The 22,284-nt window shown below is 39.8% G+C and overlaps 1 protein-coding gene across 1 annotated transcript; it reads left to right on the top strand.

Annotated features, from left to right (window-relative positions):
• The first annotated feature begins 10,247 nt into the window (after positions 1 to 10,247).
• On the top strand, positions 10,248 to 11,118 carry LOC126688310 (transcription factor PRE6). Its single transcript, XM_050382962.2, has 2 exons — positions 10,248 to 10,510; positions 10,780 to 11,118. Exons 1-2 carry the CDS (start codon positions 10,382 to 10,384, stop codon positions 10,933 to 10,935), a joined length of 285 nt encoding a protein of 94 aa, XP_050238919.1. The 5' UTR covers positions 10,248 to 10,381; the 3' UTR covers positions 10,936 to 11,118.
• The last annotated feature ends 11,166 nt before the right edge of the window (positions 11,119 to 22,284 follow it).

The following is a 22,284-nucleotide window of genomic DNA, read 5'->3' as shown; positions in this document are numbered from 1 at the left end:
CAATTTTGCAAGTTTATGGATTGAAATTGACCATACCCGAACCCATAGGGTCCCAAGAGTCATTTTTAATACTTTCGGGCACCAAATAACACTTTAGACATAGTTATCACTAAATTAATTAATTAATACGAATTTAAGAAGTAAAAACCTAATGATCCTAATAATCTATCACTTAACACTCTTTGACTATTGTTATATATCTAAAACTCTAAATAAGAGAATTTAAAATCAACTTAACCTCTAGCTAACTCTATGTCACCCCTAACCACTATAAATACACCCTTAGCCTAGCCAAAGGTGGCACACAAACCCTAAAAAGAGACAGCATAATTCAACCATCACACACATACACAAAATTCCAGTCCTGAAACACTAAAAACACTTTGATTCTCCAAGAACGCAAGCCCTGCACAGATTCGAAGCTGGATTCCACATCCACTTCGCCAGCAAACGAGCCAAGGACTCAGACCGATAATTCTGAGGACCCTCTCATTATGTTCTTTTGATTTGCCATTAAATACATGTATAATTGCCATGATTGTTGTGATTATGTGCTGAGGATGCATGTTTAAGTAGTTTGAATGCTTTTTCCATTAAAATAGCTATAATTTAACCAATTCGATGCTTTTCATAATTGTCATGCAATTCGATGATAGACATGTTAAGTTGCTATAATTAATCATGTTTAAGCTCAAATACATAAATCCAGTTAAATTAGAGCTCTTAGAATGCATGTTTCTAGGAGATTTTAGCTTGTTTTGCCATGAAAACTTGAAAATCGTACTTGCTGCCCCGAAATAACTTTTTGTGTAGATAAGCTTTAAACACTCTGGTTTTGTGTTTTTTGGATTTCTTGTTCGATTTTATGCTGTTTTGACTTTTTTTGCATGAAAAACAAAGTTGGCTGCCGGAAAACTGCTGCCGACGAACGAAGCAAAATAAAATCCCGAAAAACTGCTGCCGATGAACCGCCGCCGCCCCAAAAACCGACGGCGCCGCCAAGTTAACCTGCCGGCGCTGGCACTTCAAACTGGCGTCGTGCTCCTCCTTCACGAGACCTCCAGATTCGCTCCCAGATCCTTCCAAACGTAATCCGAACTTCAAAACGTGTTTCCAGACTCATCCGGACTCCAAATCAGGCCCAGTTTGAACCCAGATGTAGCTAATCCAATGTAGTTTAAGATTCTATAATGTAATGGGTCAGACCCGATATAAAACGGACTCAGAAATCCAGATATGTAACATAGTATATAAATCGGGCCCACGAGCCCGAGGCCCAGCAAACCAGAAACTTCCAGAGCTGAGTATGGGCTAACCCAAACACGGAATCGACTCCAAATCAAACCAGTAGAACCGGATCGACGAGACGCACAACTTCTGTGATGATCGAGAGTCCATTCTGACCAGACCGATGGTCAAAACCCGCTCGAGTGCTAGGCACTCAAAGTCAACGATGTTTAAAAGTATCTCTAACCTTGTATGTGTATCAACTGCCCCTGAGCATGCCAACATTGTTTATCGCTTTCCAAAAGCATTTCAAATTAAATAATAACTGGTTAAAAGACCAATCACCTAAAATTGGCCCATTAATGCAATTCTAGCCCATCATTTAGACATCGTAGGACTAATAGAAAAAAGTAGTAACGGTTGTATAGGTTTTTCAAGATCACCTAATAATATCAGTGCTACTTGCCTCAAATGCCAGTCCAGATCGAGTCATATGCACGTCAAACGTGTTTGCAGTTTTCATATTCGTTTATTTACAGCTTTCATATCCTGTACTGCATATACTATTGAGATGAGATATAAAACGAATATGTCCAGAAAATAAAGTCGGTAACCGATAAGCCAATCACAAGAGTCTCGGGGAGGTGCACGAACCCTAGTATTTGGTCTGATGCACGATAGTCTTACCGGAGGCGAGTAAGGTTATTCAGTCAGTTAAAAGGCATTTCCTAGTGAACTAAGTGGCGACTCCATTTTTCAAACCATTTCCAGATCGAGAAGTCAGCCATAAGCCTTGGGCGAGCGGCCCCCAAACCCCGCACTGCTCACAGTGGCGACTCCACTGGGGATTAAAACAACTGTTTGTAAAACATAAACATAAAAACATTTTCAGAATTGTTTTAAAAAAAGGTTGTCATGGACCTAAGCCACACGGCTTACGCCTTATCAATCACCGGCTTTATTTTTCAGACATATCTGCACCTGTTGCATTGCATTAGAAATTTCTCTTCTCATCTACTCTCTAGGAGTCCCTATTTAGCCCTGATACTCATAGTCGTTCTCACGCTTTGGTTTTGCACTCCACTGCCTAGAACGTCTTATGCGGAGCAGTATTACTCACAGCCCAGTACCTCGGTCGTTTGTACTCGTGACTGATGAGACGTATTAAAGGTATATGTGTCTGTGGGAGCCTTAAACCGGTTACTACCAAAACCCAATGACTCGGCCCACATGCATTCCAGCTTAGAAACTACCCTCTAAAAAACACCCAATATAATGTTTGTATTTGAGGCATGATGTCAATGTAATGATTCTAAATCCAATGTTTCAAAAACTACTACTTCAATCTTAGTCATAGGTCCGGCTTAATAAATTTTCTAGTTTCAAAATTAGATTTTCAAAACTTCCTGTTGGACCAGACCTAAAAGAAACAAATCTGATTAAGTGATACTCCTTCTCTTAATCAAACCTCCAATAGCCATTCTAGTGGAAACTCCTTTCGCTAGATACAGCCACAGGGCTAAATCAAAACTTGAAGACTAAAGAGGGATTCGCCCGAATCTCCAGAAAGACCAACTCCCAGAGGACTCGGTCGATAGACAGAATCTACGCCAAAACGCGTCGACAAAGACCTATTTATACGGAAAGAATAATATCTAGAAGACCGAATATAGGGGATCAATTTTTTATTCGGAGACAAACTCATATGTAAGAAGATAAGCTTATTTAGGAAAATATTCCTAAATAAGACTTCCTTTGAATAATGAATCACTTTCCTATTTAAAAACAAAGCTATTAAGTAGTAATCATTTTCCTATTTGGATTCGATTAGGTATTCTCTCAACTACTATATAAAGAGTTTGAGTTATGTCTAAACACACAATTATATTCGATACGAAAAAACGTTGATCAAAACCTAAACTGAGTTTAGCATCGGATAGTTAATCGAACGACCACTGTCCGATTTAGTATCTACCCTGTTTTGCATGTCTAATCCACAGAATCAGAAGACAGACTCTATAATTTTTTATTAGAAAAATTAAGATATTATTAATACTATAAATTTACATTGTTACAGAGAGTTTGTCAGCTAAAATTAAAGAAGATTATGATTGACTCCTAATAAGAATGATATACGGATATTTAGCCACTTCTTGGGCCATCCAATTATACATTCGCTTAACGAAAATTGAGGTTAATGATAAGCGACCAGTATATAATATAAAAATGTAAATGGTCTTTGACGATCCAATTATTTGCTCCACGGTGTCAAAAGATGTTTAACCTGAAAACCAATAAATAATGCAATAAATAATAGAGTTTAAAATAATATATATAAATAATACCAACAACATATATGTAATCATCAAAATTGAAATCTGCTTCAAAAATTGGATTTTTTGTAATCGGGTGACGAGCGCCTTCATAATTTAATATATCTGCATCACTTATAAAGAATTAAAAATAATCTTATAATAAAAAAGAATAACCTCACAAAGGAGGACGTTTAACCTCACGAGGGAGGATGTTTAACCTCACGAGGGAGGATAGTAACCAAATAATGGAGGACAAAAACTCCACATCGAAGGATAAAAACCCATATCAGAGGACAATAACCCCATAATGGAGGACAAAAATCCCACATCGGAGGACAAAAATCCCACGAGGGAGGAATTAAAGAATAACTAAAAGAAATTATAAATTCAGTTATATAAATTAGAAAAGTTTCATGTGAATAAAAATGGCAATCAAAATTAAAGTAACATAAATTTATGGAATAATTTCATTGTTATAATATATAAATGATCAACAAAATTTTGTGTTAAAAAAAATTAAGGAGATTGAGTTAGCATGCATTTAATTTTAAATATTGTTCATTTTATTAGTAAATTCTTATTATAAAAATTAATTGAAACAATAGGCATCGTTTGGATTGATGGATTCTAAACGATGGATTTTAAACAATCAATGGATTCGGACAAAATCCATCGTTTGCCTAAAAAAAATTAATAGAATCCATGGATTTATAAATTCCCTCATTTTCTACAATCCATCATTTTTTAGGTTTTTGATTTCCCACTTACTAGGTGGGAAAGTTCAAATCCACCATTTTTAATGAATGATGAATTGTTATACTATTTATTTTTTTCCATAAATAATATTAAAAACCATTGATTTTATTTTCAATCCAAACGATGGAATTTTAAAATCAATGGATTTAAATTCCATTGATTTAGAATCCATCGATTTTGTTAAAATCTATGGATTTTAAAAACCCTCAATCCAAACGGTGAAATGATTTTTAAAAATGGTTAAAGAACTTGATTTAATTCAAAGAGAGAAGCATTAAAGTAAAATAAATAAATAATTTTTATAATTTAAGATTAACGATTCCTTCTACTTATCACCAACAATCTCCACATGAATACAAAAAGATTTTCCAACCTTAAGAAGATAATTGTATGCATTCTTTTGATTGAGCGTGAGAATTGATCAAGGCAGTAATAGCGATGGAGTTTCATTTTTCTTACCCTTTGATAAAATAAAAAAGTATTAATTGTTATGAAAGGAGCCATCTTATGATTCATTAAAAATATTTTTTTCTTAAAGAAAATCATTTTTCTTTGCATACTTTCACTAAATATGTCATGGACATTGCAGAATCCCACCATATACTCAAACAATTATAGGAACAAACAACAGAGTAATTTAGTAATTTGAATCAAAAATGACCAAAATATAAGTATTAAGAATAAGTATAGTGAAGCAAACCTGTAATACTCCAATTGCATCATAGATATATAATTTTATCTCACAAATCTGTTTAATAATTGGTGAAGATGTAGGAGGACGGTACCAGAACACTGTTAGTGGATACGGTGACATGCTAATTCACTATGTGATCCTGTAGCCTTTGCTACCGCTGATGTCGTCGAAGAGATCCCAAAGTCAGCAAATGGTCAAGGACGGTTATTGCACGGTTTCTTCATGAATGACGGTTATTTTTCTAAGACCTAATGCCTCAAAAAACCCCGACTTTTTAGCCCTTTTCAATTCTACTCTAACGTTGAAAATTGGTCAATTTTACCCTATTTTGCATTTTCTCGTTTCAAATGTACCCTAATTTTTTAATTTTTCACAATTTTTTTATTTAAATAAAGAATTCATTTATTAACCAAGTTTAAAGATAAAATTAAATTAATTTTATTCAAAAAAGTACAAATAAATCTTTTATTTTTAAAAACTAACTAAAAATCATAATCAAATTAAAACTAATTTAAATTCTTAATTAATTAATTTATATTTAAATAAATTTTCAACATATACAATTAATATATGCTAGACATGGAGAACGTTTTTTAATTTTTTTTCAAATGAAAAAAACGTCAATTTAATATTTTAAGGTACAATTGAAACACAAAAGTGCAAAATAGGGTAAAATTGATCAATTTTCAACGTTAGAGTAGAATTAAAAAAATGCTAAAAGGTCGGGGTTTTTTTGAAACTTTAGACCTTTTTTAATGTACTTGATCCTTGTTTTTTTCTTATTTTTGGCAAGTGTGCGGCTTACATTAGATTAGAAAAAGCACCATTTTGTCCTTCAATTTACTCCAGTAGGAGAGCAGACGGCGGCGGTTTATTGCAGAGGAGAGGAGGAAAATATACTTAACGGCGTTAAATAAAAAAGGCCTAATTACTTAAAAAAACCCCACCTTATAATATTTTTTCGTTTATACCCCGACCTAGAAAAAAATTCATTTGAACCCTTTTTTTAATTTTTCATTTTCAACTGTACCCTAAGATTTTATTTTTTGACAATTTATTTAATTAAAGGATGAAAACATTAAAAATAATTAAATCGAAAGATTATATCATCTTTTTTCTATTTGAAAAGATACAACTAAATCCTTCAAGTTTAAAAATGTTTAAATAAATCTAACAAATTATTTATATTTAAATTTTTTATTAAAAATAAACTAAAAAATATTTCCGATAAACCACCGTACTCTTCCAATTTATACACCGCTACGGATTTTTTATAAAAAAAAATCATTTTTTTTAAATTTTTTTCCGGGTCCCGCTAAAGGAGCAGACCCGCTCCTCCTCCATGGAGGAGGAGCACAGATCTGCTCCTCCTTCACTGTGAAGGAGGAGCAGATATGTGCACCTCCTTCGTGGAAGGAGGATCCAGATCGCTCCTCCTTCCATGTGAAGGAGGAGCGATCTGCTCCTCTTTGACAGCAATGAGGAGCAGATCGCTCCTCCTTGACAGCAAGGAGGAGCTGCTCCTCCTTGACAGCAAGGAGGAGCTGCTCCTCCTTGACGCTGCTCCTCGGAGGAGGAGCAGCTTTTACGGTTTTGTGTTTAAAAATTATTCATAAGTATTATAAATTCAATAATTATAATAAGTTTAATTTTATAAAGAAGAAGGTATTTTTATACTATTAATAACATTAAAGTCTAATTAGAATATAGGTTAAAAAATGAAGGAGCTTTTTTCTAAATAAGAAAAGTTCAATTTAGTGCTTTAGGGTAGAGTGGAAAACGAAAAATCAAAAAAAGAGTACAAATGAATTTTTTTCTAGGTCGGGGTATAAACGAAAAAATGTTACAAAATAGGACTTTTTAAGTAATTAGTGTTAGTGATATGCACTAGGTCAATCATGTTTGACCATGTTTTGACTTTATCATTTTATTATTTATTGATTGGCAGTTTTTATCATTTTATATTAATGATTAAAATACTTGAATGGTTAATTCTTTCTAAGGTCATCGAGTATGTGACTTGATAGTAGAACCCTTAGGTTTAATAAAAGAATTATATACCATCTATCCCTAGTCTTAATAGAACATTGAGACTAGTATGATGTTGACTGATGATTATGTTTTACTAATCATGTATATGAGATATTAAGTCAAATCATAGGTGCTATTTGAGAAATAAGGCACTGGATGACCCACTGTGAGAATACTACATAGATCACTGTCATAAGTAATTCTCATTATAGTTCTATTAGTATAATCCTTTGACCTTGAAATCATCATGGATTTCTACATAACTATTTCATATTTTGATACAGTCTTACATTATCTTTAACAGGATAATGGAATAGATTGTCATTGGATATGAAAGTAACTATGTGAGAAATGTGAGTGACTGAGAAGGAATTTGTCCCTCATTTATTTGAGTAAGATATCTATGGGCCCCTTGAAGAAGATAGACTGAAGAAAATGCATGGCCATGCTAATTGATAAGAAGTTATCATTTTCAGTCTACTTAGAGTCAAGAAACTAATGATTGAATGTTATAAGGATGACATAACTATGCCTTATATTCAATCTGGATATCGAGAGACAAAGGGATTAAAATATTATTGTAAATGGTTAAATCGGATTATCGATATTCATATAACTTGGGTAGTCATAATGTCTTGTTAGAGGCCACTTATGACTTGTGGGCTGAAATAGGGATTTCGAGCCTACTGCCAACATTATATGAACCTACAGGGTCGCACACTAAGAACAGGCCCAAAACAGTTATGGGTTGTACAAGCCCAATGTGATTAAGTGATTAATTATATATATATATATATAATTCGTAATATATATATATATATATTAATAAATATATATATTAATTCGAAATTTAAGGATAAGTGTTTTCCTTAATTTATTATTTTGGAAGATAATAAATATAGTAATTAATATATATGGATAATTATAAAAAAGGAGTTTTTGATAAACATAAACTTGTAGAATTGCAATGAGATTGAAATTCGAATTTGTATCAAACCCTAGTGTTATTTATCACTATAAATACTCATTAAGCAGTTGGTTTGAGAATCACGAAATTCATTATTCACTAAATCACTAAAATTCGAAATTGCTTGTGAAGCAATAGTGCTAGCACACAAGCACTAGTTTTGGCTAAGGTCTGTTCGTGTGGATACTCGTAGAGGACGCGTTCTTTTGGAGGCGTTTCTGATCCGAGGACAGGTATCACCAAAGTGAACCACCTCCTTCCTTCCTACATTGCTGTTGAATTCGACATACAAGTAAGTAATTGTTCTGTTTAATTCGAATTACATGGATCTTGATTTGGGTTTTTAGATAAATTTTTGAAATTCCGCTGCGTTATGAACCAATAAAACCCAACAATTAGGCCAATAAAAAATATTGAGATCCGAAATATATGGAAAATATATCTCATCTAAATACAAGATTTTCAAATAATTAATGTATGAAAATAATCATGTTTTTACTGTATGGTCCACACCTAACGAAATGCCTAACATATGAAAAACAACTATAAACTATTATTTAATTTAGGCCTAATTATTTAAAAAAAAACTACACTTTATAATATTTTTTTATACCCTGACCTAAAAAAAAATTCATTTATACTCTTTTTTTATTTTTCGATTTCATCTCTACCCCGAATTACTAAATTGATCTCTTTTCATTTACAAAAAATATTAAAATAATCCTTCATATTTATCTGCTATTCTAATTACATATTAATATTATTAATTGTACAAAAAATTCCTTCTTCTTTAAAAAATCAATTGATAATAAATATTTAATTTATATGTAATTATTTTAAATCAAAATCATAAAAAAATTAAAATTTACATAAAATAAAAATAATTTATATTTAAAAAGAAAATTCCAGACTTTTCTCTGAAGAAGAAGCACGAGCCACGGCTCAGCTCCTCCTTCCATGGAAGGAAGGAGCAAGCTGCTCATTCCTCCCATGGAGGAAGGATCGATTTGGCCCTTCCTCCCATGGAAGGAGGAGTTGCTCCTCCTTCCATAGGAGGAAGAAGCAGATCTGCTCCTTCCTCCCATGGAAGAAGGAGAGCTGCTCCTACCATGGAAGAAACATCAAAATTTAAAATATATTTAATTTTTTTTTTTTGAAGTTTAATTTTTTTAAAGAGTTAGTGGGTTTGAAAAATCAGAGGAGTATGGTGATAGGTCAAAACTATTCTTTTAAATAATTTAATTTTTTGATAAATATTTAAAAATAATGAATTATAGAATATATTTTAGAGGACTTATTTGTATTTTTAAATAAGAAAAAATATGATGCAAATCTTCTATTTAGTTATTATTAGCATTTTAATCCTTATATTATTTAAATTGTCAATAGCATCTTTTTCGGGGTAGAGACGAAAACAAAAAATCAAAAAAGAGGTATAAATGAACTTTTTCCTAAGTTAGGGTATAGACGAAAAAATATTATAAGGTGGGAATTTTTAAATAATTAGACGTTTAATTTACTCATTAAATTTTCTCTTCTAAATAGAAGTTTTTGATCTATAAAATAATGAGTCATTTATGTATCTGATCGATTGGAGATAACCTTCGACAAGTGCAGTGGTCGTAAAATGAAATGAATTAAAATGTAAACAGTTTCTTATTTTATGGGATATTAATATATAAAATTAAAATAGAGGGCGTATATAGTATAAAATGAAATAAAAAATAATAATTAAAATGACAAGAAAAATAAGATAACGTGAGTCTGCATGCCGAGAGTGACACAAGAAGGGCCGAGCCGTTGGGTGATTAAGAGGCATATTTCCCTGAACCCACTTGAACTCTAACCCCAGTTTGGGAACACACACACGACACTGCCATGCCCTATCTCTTTCTATTTCTTTTTTCAAAAACCCTTATGTTTTACTCAATTCTATTTTACATACAATCATTGTATAAATTAATAAAATTGTCAAAATAACTTGTGAATAAATAAAATATAGTTAATATTAGTTTCAAATGATTTTTCTAAAATTCATTTAAATTAAAAAAAATTCCTATTATTAATTTTTTTTCTCAAGCTAGGTGGATTCATAGCTAATTTTAATATTAATTTACAAGAATTTGATTACATAGTAGAAGAAATAAAGTAGAATCTGTTTCTTGATTTGTTTTATCTTCCAAAATTATAAAAATAATTATCCCATGCACTTTGTCTTGTTCTCCCTTACCTTTCTATTTAATTGGAAGAACTATTTTTCTCTCTATATAAACCTAATTACACCATACTTGTCTATCCCAACACACTTGTATAAGTTTAATTTTGTTTCAACTCTGATATTAGTCTCTCCATAACTTGGCTATAAGCTGCTACATTTCATATAAGTTAACAATGTCAAGCAGGAGATCTCGTAGTTCAAGGCAATCCGGTGTTTCGAGGATTTCCGATGATCAGATTATCGATCTTGTTTCGAAGTTGCAACAACTTATTCCAGAGATTCGCAGTAGTCGCTCCAGCAAGGTACTTTCATTTTTAGTTTTCTTGATATTACATTCAAATTTTGTGTGGTGTTCATTGTTTCAAGTATAAGATAAGTCATAGCCTCATTTATTTCTTTCATTCTATGTGGTGCAATATTTTACATGCTACACAACTTGAGGAGTGGGACTCAGTTGTTTCCTAGCTAACTATTACAATTAATGTATTTTTGTATGCTTTCGTTAATTGTATAAATTCTTAGTTAATTACACCATCATCATCTTAAATTAATCGTACAATATAATTCACAGGTGTGTGCATCAAAGGTTCTGCAAGAAACATGCAGCTATATAAGAAGTTTACATCAAGAAGTCGACGATCTTAGCGACCGTTTATCCGAACTCTTGGCTTCAACTGACTTAAATAGTGCTCAAGCAGCAATAATTAGAAGCTTGTTCATGGAATAGAGAATCCACCACAAGTATATGATATGCTAATTTCTATATAGATACACATATTCTAGGGTTTTGGTCATTAGACTATCAATAGCTTATGCGATAACAAGATTTGTATGTGTAATTCTACATGCGCAGTTTCTATCTTCGGTATATCTTATATATTGAATTTTCAAGAAAAAAGTCAGATCTCTATATAACTCTATTTATATCCATCACATCTGCCAAAGCTTCATAAATATTAATTCTAATTAACTACTTTTGATTAAATTGTAGATCTTTATGCTAATGAATATATCTAAATTATTACATAGTGTTCGCCTGGAAATATTCCGGACTCGAATTTTTGAATTTATAATCGGGATCGGTTTGAGATTTGATACTTTAACGAACCTATGTAGATATTCGCAGGGCTTATTTGGTTAAAAACACTTAGCCTGGAAATATTCCGGACTCGAATCTTTGAATTTATAATCGGGATCGGTTTGAGATTTGATACTTTAACGAACCTATGTAGATATTCGCAGGGCTTATTTGGTTAAAAACACTTAACCACGTGATCTAAAAGTAATAATCTGGGAGTTATGAACTCAGGCAAGATTAATACCGAAAACTACTCCTAAATTAAAACAATCCGAAGATTGCGAGATAAAAAGCACTAGACTTGGTTTTTGATTGATTGATTTGTTGATACAAAAATAATGAAGCTCTGAGCTATTTATAGCTCCTCATAATCAAGACTCCTAATTAAACTAAAACCTAGACTCTAATAGAAAATCACTCCTAATGAGTTACAAATTCCTAAATAGAAAAAGCAATAATAAAAAGGCTTCTGTTTTGGCCTGATTCCCTAGCAAGCCCACATGAAATTTTTCATCCAGTGATCATTTGGGCCGGTGTAAACAATGCCCCCAACAAGCCTGAAACGTTTATCTTTCGGGCTTGTTCTCCTTTTTCAGCGCTTCCAAGCCCACTACTGAGGCCCAATTTATTCGAAAGAAACTAAAGGAGTGCGCATCTATAAACCTTTCGGTACCCCCTTCAGGCCACGTTATCACCAGCTGTTCTCCACGATGCCACGTCCTTACCCCATGACCTTTCGGCTTCCTTTGATTTCCTCTTTTAAACAAAAATACCATTTCATTTCCTTATTTCACCTGCTCTCTTGTATTTTGCTAAGCTTTCTCTCTCCTCAGCAACTCCAAGTCTCTCGCAAAAACTCTCCTGGTAAGTGTTCGCCCTTATTTCCTCGCCTATCTTAAGCGATCTTCTATTTATGTTTATTTGTCTGACATGAGCGATCTATTTCAGGAATCATGGCTGCTCCCAACAACCTCGCCGAATAAATATCTGCAAAGATCGATGAAGTCCGAACCAACGCGCCGAACACAGAATTTAAGGTAATTACTGATGCGGGTTACGGCCAAATATGCGTCGGTCCCATTGTTACCTCTCCGAGCCATTTGTGCGACCTAGCCTCCCCCTTTCATGATGCTGCTCCCCCCAGATTTTCTCTACCCCATCAATCGTCGGTCTGGGTCGGCACTACATTCCGAAATTGGCCGATCGAACATGCTGGGTTCTCTCAATGGGTAGTAAGGCTTTCACCACACTTCCGCCAATCCTGGATCGACACCGGCATCCATGATCTAATCGAACTATGCAAGGCAAGCAGGCCGATAGCAAAACACTACATCATGGGGGCCTCTCTATTCTGGTCAAGCGCCGTCAATTGTTTCTGCTTCAAATATGGGCCGATGACTATTACCCTACTCGACCTAGCCCGTGTGCTCAATGTTCCTCTCAACGGCGAATGAATCAACCCCAACCTTCGCGCCGATGCTCCAAAGTTTAATCTATCCAAGGCGCAGAAAAGCTATGGTGCTTTTGTGAAGCTTTTCATGGGCGAGGAACCTTACAAGCCTGACCGTAATGAACATATCGCCTTCCTGGCCTTCTTCATTGCTAAGTACATACTGTGCACCTCGTCCTTCAGGGTAACCGAAGACTGCTTCCTCCTAGCTACGGCACTTGCCGACGGTCGAAGGTGTAACTTGGGCGAATTCATCCTGGCACACCTATATCGATCTCTGGGCGATATAGCACCCCTGAAAGATCCAAGAACCTTCAAGTGCCCAGGAGGCCCTCTTTGGATCGTCCAATTGTGGCTCGCCCTATATTTCCCCGAGCTATTTGAAGTCGGTCCACCTATCAAAGCCGAATTATGTGGTTTTCAATTGATATCGGCCGGGACTCGCCTTCCTCATGTGCTTGACGTTCTACAAGTCTTCAACAACCATGCTATAAGGTCGCCCGAATTGATGTGCCCTGCTCTTCAGCTTACTTACCCACCGTCCTGGTTGCTCGCCGGTTGGGATGTAGAAGACCTAGAAGAAGCAGTGCAAGCCGATCCAAGACTAAAACTTGGTGGTCCATATTGGGGAATCGCCCTAAAGTGCAGAAACTTAATAGCTGGGCTTGATTATGATCGGAGTGGGGTCGAACCGTATTGTCCAAACTTTGTGTCTCGCCAATTTGGCTTCTGCCAAGGCCTTTCCTGTCCTTTATTGATCGCCTTCAATAATCGCGGGACCCATCGAGCCTCTATAGAAAACTACTTCGAACTTCAATACATCATTCGCCTCAATAAAGCCTACATTCCTCCTTTGTCCGAACTGTCTCGCCCTATCATCACCCCTTCCTGTACTCCGGAATTCACCAACTGATGGACTTCCATCGTCCAAAACTCTTTCGACCTATCGCCTAAAGAAATTCTTTCTCTTCATAATTTTGATTTACCTCCTTTAAACAGAAAACCTACTCATGCCGATTTATTTCTTTTGCAGGCTCCGAAACGACAAACTTTCACAGGTATTATTGGCTATCACTATGAAATTGCTCGTTTTGAACGTTTTTATAAATTCAAATTTGACCCTCTAGATCGCCCAGGCATGAATCTTAAAATGCAAAATCATAGGAGAATAGCTCGGCAAAACTTCTACAAAAAATGGGATAAAATTTGGGAGGAAAAATATAAACACCTACCCTATCAACTCTTCTTAGAAAAAGTTCGGCCAAAGTTTAAGTATAAGTCCCCAATCGTCCCTAAATGTAATATGACCACCATCGCCCCAATTAAAAAACCTAAGAAAAGGAAGTCTAAAAAACCTAAGGTAGATCTAACTGATCTGGGTGTAACTTATACTGGCATCCGATGTCCACCTGATGAAGAGGCTATAAATGAACTGGTGCGCATCGGTTACCAGAGAATCCCAGGTATGGGCGATCATCCATCATTATAGTTTACTGATTTTATTTATATTCTAACTTTGGTTTCTCTTCAGTCGACATTTCTCACTTCGAAAAGGAGGACAACTGGGAGCACGACGACGAGGAAGAGAACCCTGCGGCCAAGAAGGGCAGAAAGAAAAGATCGGCCAAGACTTCTGTCAAAGAGCCGAAGGCTAAGAAGGGAAGAACCGAGTCTTCAAAGAAGTCCGGGAAAAAGCCTACCGAGCTGCAAGGTTCGGCCATGTTCAATCCATCCCCTACGCCGTCTCAAAGCTGCCAGTCTTCATCAAAGGGAGATACCCATACTGAAGGCGATCAACAGAATATGGGCGATTCCCAAGGCGCTGAAGGGGTTAATCAAAGCTCAAAGGCGACCAGCTCGCAGACCCCCAACGTCTCGGAGATTCTCAGAAGAATGGAGACACCCGCTCTACTGTCGCCCCCGGCCTCCGAATTTCTCAACCTTGGGGCTGACAAAACTCAATCTCCAACCTCTAAGGTAAGACTTTTGCATTTTGTACTTCAGAACATTATCGCCTAGCAGCTAATCTTTTATTGTGGGCGAACTTGGCAGATTCCAGTCTCTCCACCTTCTATCACTGATGTAGCGGCCAAGGCAGCAGCTTTCCTGGACTCGGACAGTGACAATGAAGACCCTCTTCCTGTTCCTGAAGCCGAGCAGGTGACTGAGGTGATCGGTCAAGCCCCGAACTGGGAAGACTATCTCGACGTGATGGCTCGCATGAAAAACGAAGGCATACAGCTTTTCAAATCTCCTAAAGACGTCGAGAAGTTGAGGAAGGCGACGACTGCTCTGGCCGAGGCTCCTGCTGAAATTTTAACGAAAGAAGCTTGATCTGCTGTGGCGAGGCTCTCGGCTTCCCTGGAGGCTTTTCAGAGGATGTATAATGAGTCGGTCTCGATCCAGTCCGAGCATGACAAGCTAGTTCGGCAGGAGCTCGAGACAAGGGAAAAACTAGACTCCTTGAAGGCCAGTGTCAAAGCTGCTGTCACCACCCTTCAAGACCGCCGATCACGTGCCAAGGAGCTGGAAGAGAAGATCGCCTCTATGCAGCGTGAGTTGAGTTCTAAACAAAAGAGCATTGGCGATCTTGAGGTTTCGATGGACAAAGAGATGGTGGAAGGGATAGAGGCGAAGAAGCATCGGAACCTGCTCAAAGGGGACCTTTCGAAGATGAAGCCGAAGTATGACACGGCGATGACCGAGTTTAACCAAGTCCGCAGCGAACTAGGCGCTTGTTTCCGCCATTTTTAAACATTTTAAGTCCAGAACAATTTTATCATTTTGTATTTTTGTAATAGTTGAGAATTTTAGTACTCTTTGATCGGCCTGGGGGCCGCATCTTGTGTTTTTTCAATCTCAATGTTTATTCGGCCAGAGAGCTGAAAGTTTTATCATTATTCACATCTTCTCATTTTATCGTTTGATTATTCTCATCTTATCGGTCTGTAGTTGGTCCGATACGAAATAACGCTATTTATTATTAAAAACTAAGAACAGTTACAATATGTTGAGAAAAACGGAGGACCCGTTGAAAAAACTCAACTAGTGTGAACCGCCGAAACGTAAATGGTACTACCAAATGATCGGCGTTTACATATATTCGCTGAGCTTTCCATGAATTTTAACATTCCAGGATGCTCGGCGATAGTAACCAAACAACACTATTCCTCGTTCGCTCCAAATAACCGACGGTCTACGCCCTCCCAACAGCTAGGGACGTATTTTTTCAGGAACTGACCGTTGATCGCCCTGTCGTGTTCTTCCCCATCAATGTTCGCCAACAAGTGAGCACCGCCTGTTAACTTATTGACCACAATAAAGGGCCTTCCCAGTTCGGGCTCCATTTGCCAAGCCGAGTATCTTTGTGGCCGATAGGCAAGACTGCCTTCCATACTATGTCGCTCACAGTAAACGTCTTTCGTTTTACCCGTTTGTTGTAAGCTCTCTCGACCCTTCTTTTCTGAGATTCAATATGGTCTAGCGCCGTCAAACGTTCTTCGTCAAGGTCAAGAGAATCTATCACCATTTTGTCGAAGTAATCGTCTTCGGACAATTTGCTCTGGTATCTGCGGCGAGTAGATGCGACTGTCAGCTCCATTGGCAACATTGCATCATAACCATACACCAGTCTGAAAGGCGAAGTCCCGGTGGCTGACTTCTGGCTAGTTCTATTCGCCCAAACTGCTTCTGATAAGAGCACATGCCATTGTCTCGGGTTTTCTTCAATCATCTTCTGAACTATAAGCTTGATAGCTTTGTTCGTAGCTTCGGCCTGTCCGTTGGCTTGGGCGTAGTATGGCGTTGAATGTAACATTTTAATCTTCATCTGAGAAGCCCACCAAACAATATCGCCTCCTGTGAACATCGTCCCCTGGTCAGTGGTTATTGATTCGGGTAATCCATGTATGTGGACGATATATTCTTTTAAAAATTTGATCACAGCTTCTTGCGTTGGTGATTTCAAAGGTTTGGCCTCGACCCACTTAGTGAAGTAGCAAGTGGCGATGATAACGAAAGTATGGCCATCTGACGAGTCAGGGTATATTTTTCCTATCAGGTCGACCGCCCGTCCTCTGAATGGCCATGGCTTGATGATGGAGTGCAGGTCTTCGGCCGGGACGTGCTGTATAGGGCCGAATTTCTGACAAGCTTCGCAACCTTTGGCATATCTTATGCAGTCCTGTTCCATTTTCGGACAATAAAAGCCGTATTTATGGATAAGCCACCTCATTCTGGGGCCCGCCTGGTGAGCGCCTTCTATCCCTTCGTGTACCTCGGCCATTGCAAGCATCGCTTCTTTTGGGCCGATGCATCTGAAGAGTAGCCCTTCAAAGCCTTTCTTATATAATTCGCCAGCTAACACCACGTAATTTAGGGCTAAAGTTCTCAACCTTCTATTCGTGGGGTCTGGTTTTTCGAACCATTTCAGGAGCTCGGCCCTCCAATCTTGGGTAACATCAAGCTGGTAGATGGAGAATTGCTTTTCGTCGATGGTGATGCCTCCAGTGTGGAGATTCGGCGTCTCCCTCTCTATCGCATGGAACTGGAGGTTTACCTTGTACCTGCTACCGTGCTGAGCGAGGTCATTCGCGACGTTATTATCGGCCCTCTCTGTGTATTCTATCCTCGCATCTTGAAAGCCTTCGAATAGGTGCTTCGCCTTGTTGCAATATCTTACCAGTAGTTCGGACTCACATTTTTGAATTCTCCTGTCACTTGTTTAATGACTAGCAAAGAATCCCCTTTTAAACTGATCGCCTTTGCCCCCAGCTCGGCTAAAATCTCGAAACCGAATATGAGGGCCTCATATTCTGCCTGATTGTTGGTACATTCGAACTGGAGTCTGAATGACAACTGGTAGGATGCCCCCAAGGGTGTGACGATGTGTACTCCCGCGCCTGCCCCCTGGCTTGTCCTGGACCCGTCGAACCACATCTCCCATATGGCGATGTCGAAGAACGTGACTGTTTCTTCCTTGAGGGTAATACCAGGGTGATCGGCCAAGAAGTCTGCCAACACTTGTCCTTTTACTGCTCTTTGGGGAACATACACCAATGTAAATTCGGACATCGCAATCGCCCATTTTCCAATCCGATTCCTTAGGTATGGTTTTGATAAGATATACTTAATGATATCGGTCTGGGACAAAACGTACACTACGACCGGCAACATATAGTATCGCAGCTTGCAGCACGTGAAGTATAGGCATAGACACATTTTTTCTATGTCGGTATAGCGAATTTCTGTTTCCGTCAGCCCTCGGCTCAAATAGTAGACTGCTCTCTCGACCCCATCGTCCTCTTGGGCGAGCATACATCCTAGGGACTCGTGTGCAGCCGATAGGTATAGTAATAATGGCTTATTCGGCTTTGGAGGGGTCATAACTGGAGGGTTTGCCAAGTAACCTTTTAAATCGTCGAACACCCTCTGTTGCTCGTCCGTCCATATCCACTCATCAGTCTCTTTTCCTCTTAGCAAAACACTCCAGCTGCGAAGTCGGCCCGCTGTGTTTGCTATGAATCTCCTGAGGAAATTGATCTGACCGATAAGCCTCTGGAGCTGCTTCTTGGTTTTTGGTGGTACAGCATTGATAATCGCCTTGGCTTTGTTCTTATCTATTTCTACCCCCCGCTGGTGAACCAAGAAACCCAAGAAGTTTCCAGCCGAAACGCCGAATGTGCATTTAAGAGGATTCATCTTCAACCCATTACGTCGTATACGTTCGAAACCTGTCCGGAGGTCGGCCAGATGGATTTTGCCGGTATTTGATTTGATTACGACATCGTCGATGTAAACTTCAAGGCAGTCAAGGCCCCTGAACATTTTGTTCATCGCTCTCTGATTTGTTGCCCCCGCGTTTTTCAAGCCGAAAGACATCACTACCCATTCGTACGCTCCGATCGGCCCGGGGCATCGGAAAGCTGTTTTGGAGATGTCCTCTTTGCTGATTGGAACTTGGTTGTACCCAGAGTGTGCATCGAGGAAACTGAGTATCGTGTGTCCTGCCGCCCTGTCTATGAGCATATCGGCCACTGGCATCGGGTATTCGTCTTTGGGTGTGGCCAGGTTGAGGTTTCGAAAATCCACACATACTCTTAGCTTCCCGTTTTTCTTCATCACCGGTACGATGTTAGAGAGCCATTCTGTGTACTGGGCTTCCCGAATAAACTTGGCATCTTCCAGCCGCTTAATTTCATCTTGGATGAGAGTATCCACTTCCCTGGACATTCGCCGGGGAGGTTGCCGAAATGGCCGAAACCCACTTTTCAATGGAAGCTTATGCTCGGCGATATCAGGGTCAAGGCCTGGCATCTCATCATACGACCAGGCAAAACAGTCGCGGAACTCCATGAGTAGAGCGACCAGTCGTTCTCTGAATCCCTCGTCCAGTCCTGCGTTGATATATATAGGCTTAGGCGAATCATCTGTCCCCAGATTCACCTCGAGGAGGTCGTCTTGTACTTGGGCGGGATCATCTTCCAACTTCCCGGTCGCTAATCGTATATCCCCAACTTGCAGCGATCTTATTGGGTCTTGATCTTGATCCTCGTAGATGCATTCGGCCGATGTAATATCATACAGCGAGGCTAACTGCCTAATCTTCTCCCTCAATTCTTTATGTCGTGCTATCATTAAGAATTTTTAAGGATGGTGGATCGGCCTTTGCCCCCTAGGGTCACTGATACCGGCCGATCCGAGTTAACAAGCAAGCGAGGAACGCTCGGCTCTCCTCTCGAACTAAGGGATTGTATGTTGCGCACTTCCTCATCATATAAACATGCTTCAAGCACGTTATGGTCTTCGCCGAAGGGGTTGGGGTCGCCCTGCACAACTTCGGCCTCACCGTCATCTCGCCATATGAAGAGCATTTGATGCATGGTTGATGGTATACACATGTTGGAGTGTATCCAATCTCGGCAGAGTAAGATGTTATAGTTGCCCCGGGCGTTGACCACGAAAAACCCTTCTTCGGTTTCCACTCGCCCTACCTTTATTCGGAGGGTGATGTACCCCTCGGCCGGCATTTCGCCTCCTGCGAAGTCAGTCATATAAACATCGGTCGGGTCAAGCTGATCCCGCGTTATGCCCAGTTTTTTGAGCATTTTCGCCGGTAGTATGTTAACGCCAGCCCCGTTATCGATAAGGACCCTGTTGATTGAAACCCCGTTCAAATCAGCCTTGATGTACAGTGGCCGAATGTGCCTTGTCATCCTCGTTGGAGGTTTGCTAAGAGATACTACCGCCGTACTGTCGGCGTTGTCTCCTTCCGGAACGATCACATCGCCTTCCAACGTCGCCTTCTGCCCGGGCTTACTTCTGTATGAGTCAGGGAGTGTCACCACCTTTACTCCGTATTCGTCCCTTACCACCGGGACCCAAGCTTTTAACACTCCCTTCTTATGCGAAACAATGACCTCGCGGTCTTTGGGCAATCTTGCTTTCAACTAGCCACCCTGGTGCGATACGAGTACGTCCTTGTAGGACGGTCGGCCGCTGGAATCTTTGTCATCCTTGTGAACCGCTGTCATGTCGGCCAAATCGCCCACTTGTTTCTCAACCTTAGGCACCCATATCTTCCTGACCTTGGTATTTCGCCGTTCAGGCGATTTGGTACCCTCATCGGCCTGGTTCCTTGCCCCCAATCTCTCGATTATTGGTCTATTTCCTTGCTTCTCTTTAGGAGCCGTTTCTGCCCCGTGATTCGCTCGCGACTCCTGTCGCAGCCTTTGCATTCGCCTCTTTTGGGTTTTCGTCATACGAGGGGTCTCCTCCGTTGGCCGAAATATCCTCTTGAATACGTTAGTGGTAGACCTCCGCTGGGGCTCATGCCTCTGCCACTGCTCTGTGGGCGATTTTAGTTTAAAGGTCTTGGGGTGTTCCCTCGTGTTCTCGCCTCTCTTGACCTTAAAACACGTACTGCATGAGGGACAAGTCATATCTGCAGTGGGCGAGTTGTGGCGCTTCCTCTTCTGTTGCTGAGGTCGTCCTTTTTCTCCTCGCCACTTTGAACCATCGGTCTCTACTCTCGGCTTGGGCCTTCTAGGGTTCCACTTGCTTTGTATCTGCCCTTGCTCTAGGAAGCTATCAAAGTGGGGCCGAACGGTGTTAATGGACACGTATTTAACATCGGCCTCTTTCTTTGTTGGAAACAGAAGTTTTCCCTCATTAATCGCCTTCTGGATCACGTTTCTGAAATTTACACAATTGTTCGTGCTGTGCCTCCAGGAATTGTGGTACTTGCAATAATCCTTACCGACCAGCTCCTCCGATGGCGGAATTACATGACCTTCGCTTAAGGCGATCTGTCCATCCTTCAACAAGGCATCAAATATATCGTCGGTTTTGGTTAGGTCGAACGAATACTCCTTTTGTACCACCGCAGTCTTATTTTTCTTAACGAAGCCGGGCTTTCGCAAGGCCGAACATTCCAGGGGCTTCGTTCCTAAAAATTCGGCCATGTTGACTTCATCTTCGGAACCGCTATCCTCGCTGTCGGACACCACGGCCACGTCCAGCTGGTCTTTGTAATAGGTTCCCTTGGATGCGTCTCTCCTCTGTTCCTTCTCCTGGAGGAGTCTTTCGTAGCTCGTCACCCTGTTCGTTAGCTCGAACAAGTCACGAAACATATGGCCCTCGAAGTGCTCCCTCATGGCAAAACTCATTCCTCTTACCACCATCGGTACGCAATCGGCCTCAGACATTTTGGTGGAGCATCTAGTCCTGAGGTTCCTGAATCGGCCGATATACTTTTCTGCCGATTCGCTTGGTAGCTGCGAGATTCGGGCGAGGTCGGCCAGAGTGACATCAGGCGGTGCCCTGTAAAATTCCTCATGGAAGAGGATTTCGAGGTCCTTCCACGTGTCCACCGAATTGGGCGACAATCTAGAGTACCATGTAAACGCCATTTTTGTCAAGGAGCTGGCGAAAAGCCGGAGCTTCCAGAAATCGTGAGCAGCTGCTTCGCCACATTGGGCTGAGAACCGGGCGACATGTTCAACCGTCGATTTCCCCTTCTCCTCGCCTGAAAATAGACTGAACTCCGGCACCTTGTAACCCCTTGGGAAAGGGTATAACTTGTCGATCCAGTATGGATATGGCTTCATGTACGATAGGCGAGGCATAGGTCTCTAGTCCACCCCGAGCCTTTCTAGCATGTCCACGAGTTGCCCTTGGTTGTATATATTTGGATCGCCCCCCTCAGAGCATGATCGTTCACCCACGTTAGGCTCCTGGGTGTTGGCTCCAGTAGCTGCCCCTTGTGGTCTAGTTTCGCCTTGTGGGTTTGACGAGCTTGCCCCCGGGTGATCGGCCCTTCCTGAGAATTCGGCCTCGTTCCTCGTCAAGAGCTTAACGGAACCATATGTATATCCCATCTTGTTGGGTTGTTGTTCGGCCGAACCACCTGGTTGACCAAAACGGCTCGGTTTTGGTTCTGTTCGGCCCTTCTGTACCCCTGATCGGCAGTGGATTGCCCGGAAAATAATCGCCCCAGGTTTTCCATCGCCTTGTTGAGGCCGTCCAAATTTCCTTGGATCTGCCTTTGG

This window comes from Mercurialis annua, linkage group LG6 (assembly GCF_937616625.2).
Source record: "Mercurialis annua linkage group LG6, ddMerAnnu1.2, whole genome shotgun sequence".
NCBI classification, from domain to species: domain Eukaryota; kingdom Viridiplantae; phylum Streptophyta; class Magnoliopsida; order Malpighiales; family Euphorbiaceae; genus Mercurialis; species Mercurialis annua.
The sequence above is the reverse complement of the archived record's forward strand: the minus strand, read 5'-3'. Positions and strand labels throughout refer to the sequence as shown.